Consider the following 5610-nt stretch of genomic DNA (forward strand, 5'->3'; position numbering starts at 1 on the left):
ACCACCAAAGCAGATGAAAGAAGAGAAATGCATATGAAATCAAACCCAAAAGAAGAAACAAATGGGACCACTGTAAAAAAATCACAAAAGCAGATGAAAGAATAAAACGCAGGTGAAATCAAACCCAAAAGCAGAAACGAATGGTACCATTGTAAAAAAAAATTCAAAAGCAGATGAAAGTAAACCCAAAAGCAGAAGTCTTTTGATTATTACCTGTTAAACGATGAAGGACGATCTACTGAAGAGATGGGGAAGACAACGGTAGGGTTGGCTCGGTTAACTGATGTCCAAGAATTATAGGAACTGCTCATCAAACCAACCGGTTAACTGATGACCAACCGGTAAAATTTCTGTAGATATAATTTTTTTTCCAATGGGTGCGGTAGCTAGTCAGCAATACTATAAATAGCAAAGCTTATGGAGCTCCTGAACTCAAACCAGCACTTGATACAAAAGCAATAACACTTGGCTAGTTCGCTTCAGGCTTGAAATCTTTGAAATATGTCTTCTGTGGAAGTTCCACTATCTCAATCTTCAAACCCAAATGACACTTTTGATGTTCATCGGCCTAAGCCTTCAGCCATTTTTTCTCCCAGCATTTGGGGTGACCATTTTCTGTCCTATGCTTCTTTGGTAAGACTTCTTTCTAACTACAATAAACTATTATATATTTTGAACACTATATTATTATGAAAATTAAATTTGTAATTTTAAACAAAGAGGAAAAAAACCAAAGAGTACTTTAATCATTTAAAATGCTACTGATTCGAAATCATTTTATCTAACTTTCTCTTCTTTATGGCAAACATGTTGCGAATCTAACTACCAAAGTTAAATTCACACTATTTTTTCTTTTTTGTTTTTGGGAAAAACAAGTTCTTAAAGTCATGAAAATTGCCACGCAATAACTATTTCAGGCTAGGTGTCTTTCTTTTCTCAATGTTTACAATTTAGAAATTGACATCATAAGGGTTATGCGTTTTCTAATATGTCACCAGACTTATAATCATCTTATATTAATTGTAGTCTATATCTTTTGGTACTTGGAAACCTCCTCATTCAAACATATCATAAAGGTTATGCGTTTTCTTTTTTCTTAAATCAAAATGTGATCCTGTGGAGGAAGTGGATGCTGAACTTGAACAACATGTACAAGAACTGAAGGAAGAAGTGAGAAGGATGCTAACAACATCACCTGAAAATGTTTCCCAAAAGTTGAACTTGATCGATGACATTCAGCACTTAGGTGTGTCCTACCATTTTGGAAATGAAATTGAAGAAATTTTACAGAAATTTCACAAGAGCTCTTATGATTTGGATGACCTGTACACAGCTGCTCTTCTTTTTCGATTGCTTAGACAACAAGGTTATAACGTTTCATGTGGTAAGTAATCTCGGATGGTGGTTTGGTCATATATTTTGTTGTTTTTCGTTTTTTTGTTTATTTATTTTTTTTTATTATTATTATTATTTTTTGTCTAAATGCTTCTTGAGGTTCTGAATTTTCCATTTTGTTGGTCATGCAGACTTATTCAACAAGTTCAAGGACGGTGATGGAAATTTCAAGGAATCACTCGTTGATGATGTTGTAGGACTACTAGGCTTGTATGAAGCCACACACCTTAGGATACATGGAGAGGAGATACTAGATGAGGCTCTAACCTTCACCACGACTAATCTCGAGTCGGCGACATTCCGTTTAAGCCCCCCACTTGCAAAAGCAGTAACCCATGCCTTAAATCAGCCGCTCCGAAAGGGTTTACCAAGGGTTGAAGCAAGGTATCACTTGTCAGTCTACCAGGAACTAAGAGAATCACCGAATGAAACTCTCCTAACGTTCGCCAAGTTGGATTTCAACCGACTGCAACGAGTCCATCAGAAAGAACTAAGCGAAATCACTAGGTAAATTAATTCCTTTTTCATCCAAATACATCACTTACTAAAGAGTTGAATTCTCCACCTCTAGCTACAAATAAATAATTATTTTTGTAACTCAGGTGGTGGAAGGACTTGGACGTGCCAAACAAGCTACCTTTCGCAAGAGACAGATTGGTTGAGGTCTACTTCTGCTGGAGTATGTCAGTCTATTTTCAGCCTCAGTATTCCTTTGCTAGGAGAACATCATGCAAAGTTACTGCTATAACATCCATTATCGATGACCTTTACGAATATGGCACAGATGAACAACTAAAGCTCTTTACTGAAGCTATTGAGAGGTATGAATATATCATTAGTTAAAATTATCTTATACATAAAAGAGTTAATTTCAGTTTACTAAACTCAAGTTTTGTGGTTTTCAACATTTAGTATATAAAGTTTTTTTCATCCTAGAGTTATACCTAAAATGTTAATTTTGTGACAGTCTCATACATCTATTAAGTCTCATACATCTATTAAGTTTTCCGTTAGAACGTCTGTTAACTGATGACGTAGCGTCCACGTGGACAATTACTGAACGTGTCAATACGAGCCCACTTCAATATTAAAAAATTATAAAAAAAAAAAAAAAAATCCGTACCCACCTCGTGCCCCGTACCCTCTCACTCCCTTCTCTGCAACCCCCTTCTCTCTTCTGCACCTGCACCACCCTCCCTTCTCTCCTCCGCAACCCGCACCACCCACGTCTCAAACAACAATCTCCATCCTCCACATCTCATCACATCTCACGAATCAGATCAGAAACCCTCCCCCCTCTCTTTTCCCCTCCCCAAATCTTCGCCCACAATTTCACGTCTACGATTAGGGTTTCTGAAAATGTCAGGTGCAGCAATAGCGGTGAGCTACTTGAGCTCCTGGGCACGCGCCCTCGTCCAGATCTCTCCTTACACTTTCTCCGCTATCGGCGTTTCTGTCCTTGGCGCCGCCTGGTTTTTCCCTTTTCCTTGTTTCCTATCCATTTAGTAATTAAAGTTCTAATCTTTAGATTAAATACTGATAATGAATATTATTGGATGGAAATTAGGGGGATTTATATAACTGGGAGGGTGGCTACGGGTGCTACCGCATCGGGTGCGCCTTCGCACCCAAAAAAGAGCATACCTTCACCCGAAAAAGAGCATACCTTCATCCAGCCCTCTCTCCTCCACCATGCCTCCTGATACGGCATCGATTTAGTCCCCATTTCAATCCCGATTCCACCACCACCGCCAAGACCTTGATCGAGCAAGGCCCCTTCGACTGCATCATCCACAAGAGAGAAGGGAGGGAAAGGGTGCGGGTGCAGGTGCAGAGGAGAGAAAGGAGGGTGGTGCAAGTGCAGAAGAGAGAAGGGAGGGAATGGGTGCGGGTTCCAGAAGAGAGAAGGGAGGGAGAGAGTGAGGGGGTGAAGGTGGGTAGATATATATATATATATATATATATATATATTTTTTTTTTTAATATTGAAACGGGCCCATATTGACACTTGTTAGTCAGTAATTGTCCACGTGAGCGTCACGTGGAGTTCTAATGGAAAATTTAATAGATATATGAAGCTGTTCTAAAATTAACACTTTAGGTATGATTTTGGGATGAAAAAAACTTTAAGTATTAAATGTTGAAAACCATAAAACTTGTGGGTAATAAACTGAGATTAACTCTATATAAAATATCTTACCTTACATCACCATCCGATCAAAAGGAAAGACTAACCTAATTACACACAACTGATTTATGTATTACTTGATAAGGTGGGATGTTTCAGCCATGGATCAACTACCAGAGTATATGAAAGTCTGCTATAGAGCGTTGTTAGATGTATACAATGAAATTCATGAAAAGCTTTTGCACGATGGGAAGCTATATCGCATCCACCATGCAAGAGAAGCGGTACTAATCCTCAATATGAATTAGCGGTAGAGATGATTTTTGAATTATTATAATCTCATGATCTGGTATGTGTCAGATGAAAAAACAAGTTAGAAGCTACTTCGATGAAGCCAAATTGTTCCACCAGAAGCACATACCATCACTGGATGAATATATGTCTCTATCCCTCGTCACCAGTGGCTACCCGTTGCTAATAACCACATCCTTTGTTGGAATGGAAGAAGCTACAATAAACTCCTTTGATTGGTTGTCAACTTTCCCTCAGGCGGTGAAGGCTGCATCAAAAATTGTCAGACTCATGGATGACATAGTGGACCACAAGGTACTTAATCGTATATGTAAATTCTATTAATGAGTATTGTCAAATGCAACAAGTCTCACACTAAAAACCTGACAGAACAAAATATAACCTCATATTAAGTGGTTCCACTTCTAAGTACACCGAACGTTTTTATGACAAAATTTTGTACTTGATGGGCTAGCAAATGGTTAAGTTAGAATAATATCACTGTTTGACCAATTAGTAGTGGCCCCTCCCCTTCCCCTTCCCTCCCCTTCTCTCTGAAATCTTGACAAAGCACGACTATTATGATTGGATTAATACTTATGTTACTTTTTATCTTAATCCTCATGCATGACTAGTTTGAGCAAGAGAAAGAACATTTTATCTCAGCTGTGAACTGTTACATGAAGAAATATGGTGTCACGGAAGAAGAAGCGATAATTGAACTTAAAAGACAAGTGCATAATGCATGGAAGGACATAAACGAAGCATGCCTCCACCCTACCGCTGTCCCCATGCCCCTGTTAATTCGTATTCTTAATTTTGCTCGGCTCATGGATGTTGTGTACAAGTGTGAAGATGGCTACACTAATGCTAAGGGCGTGCTAAAAGATCTTATAGTTTCTACACTAGTGGAACCCGTGGCTTTATGAGCCTAAAATATCTAGGTGTTGTGATGTTTCTTTTAAAAGTAGTCTGTAGGGCCTAAGTTGCCTACAAAAAATAAGGAGTTACGATCCGTTAAAACCGTAAAAATGTAATTTGGGTTGTGCGTTTGCTTTACATATTATGATTTTATGATTAATAAAAGAACTTCTATGCAGTTGGAAATGAATCATATATTAATTATTCAGCTCAAATAGCACACTAAAACATGCATTTATATGGCTGTTGGTGCCAAAACTTGGACAGAGCTTGGTTACGCAGTTTAACACGTATTTGCCCTGAGTATTGTTTTTAGTCTTAGTGCCACAAGATTGTTCGAGAGAAGAGAGAATATGTGTGCCTCTGTTGGAGACTGTCAACATAGACAATGTTTGTGTGTTGTGCATGTGTGCAAGTTACGTGTTAATCTGACTTCGGAACCACACTACAAGACAGCACCACATTTATCGCAGTTAATTCACCACAAACATAAGAGACTTGTTGTACAATATCCAATATTACCACGGACATTTAAAGTCCGTTGTGAGTAAATGGTTTTAACAACGAGCAAAACCAGTCTGTAATAGAACATGTTAGAATAATAACGCACAAGTAAAGCTTGTTGCAGTTATTTGATATGACCACGAGGATAGCCCGTTGTTGAAATAAATTTAATCACAGCGCCTTCTTGAAATCAATCACAGTATATGAATGTTGTAGGTTAATTATTTAATATTACTCCAAATTTGTTATCAGAACCAACTCTATCTTAAACCCAATCTATATACCAATTCCAGATCTGATACCACCAACCACCCAGTCTCACCCATTCGCTCCCTTCGGCGGTTTCTCTGAAATCTCCAAACTACTCATTT

At 38.2% G+C, this 5610-nt stretch overlaps 1 protein-coding gene across 1 annotated transcript; it reads left to right on the forward strand.

Annotated features, from left to right (window-relative positions):
- The first annotated feature begins 436 nt into the window (after positions 1-436).
- LOC137744273 ((-)-germacrene D synthase-like) lies at positions 437-4925 on the forward strand. Its single transcript, XM_088681925.1, has 7 exons — positions 437-633; positions 1123-1384; positions 1527-1902; positions 1998-2216; positions 3669-3807; positions 3884-4129; positions 4450-4925. The coding sequence occupies exons 1-7, from the start codon at positions 502-504 to the stop codon at positions 4741-4743; spliced, it is 1668 nt and encodes a 555-aa protein (XP_088538051.1). The 5' UTR covers positions 437-501; the 3' UTR covers positions 4744-4925.
- Positions 4926-5610: the final 685 nt, after the last annotated feature.

The sequence above is a fragment of the Pyrus communis genome, chromosome 12 (genome assembly GCF_041283825.1).
Source record: "Pyrus communis isolate YQ-2024b chromosome 12, ASM4128382v1, whole genome shotgun sequence".
Classification (NCBI taxonomy): Eukaryota; Viridiplantae; Streptophyta; class Magnoliopsida; order Rosales; family Rosaceae; genus Pyrus; species Pyrus communis.

Bases quoted from the DNA above. Each gene is read 5' to 3' on its own strand.
- LOC137744273 (XM_088681925.1), top strand. From the start codon at position 502: ATGTCTTCTGTGGAAGTTCCACTATCTCAATCTTCAAACCCAAATGAC. The intron at 1,903-1,997 runs GTAAATTAATTC...TTTGTAACTCAG, and splicing joins GAACTAAGCGAAATCACTAG to GTGGTGGAAGGACTTGGACG. The intron at 2,217-3,668 runs GTATGAATATAT...TTACTTGATAAG, and splicing joins TTTACTGAAGCTATTGAGAG to GTGGGATGTTTCAGCCATGG.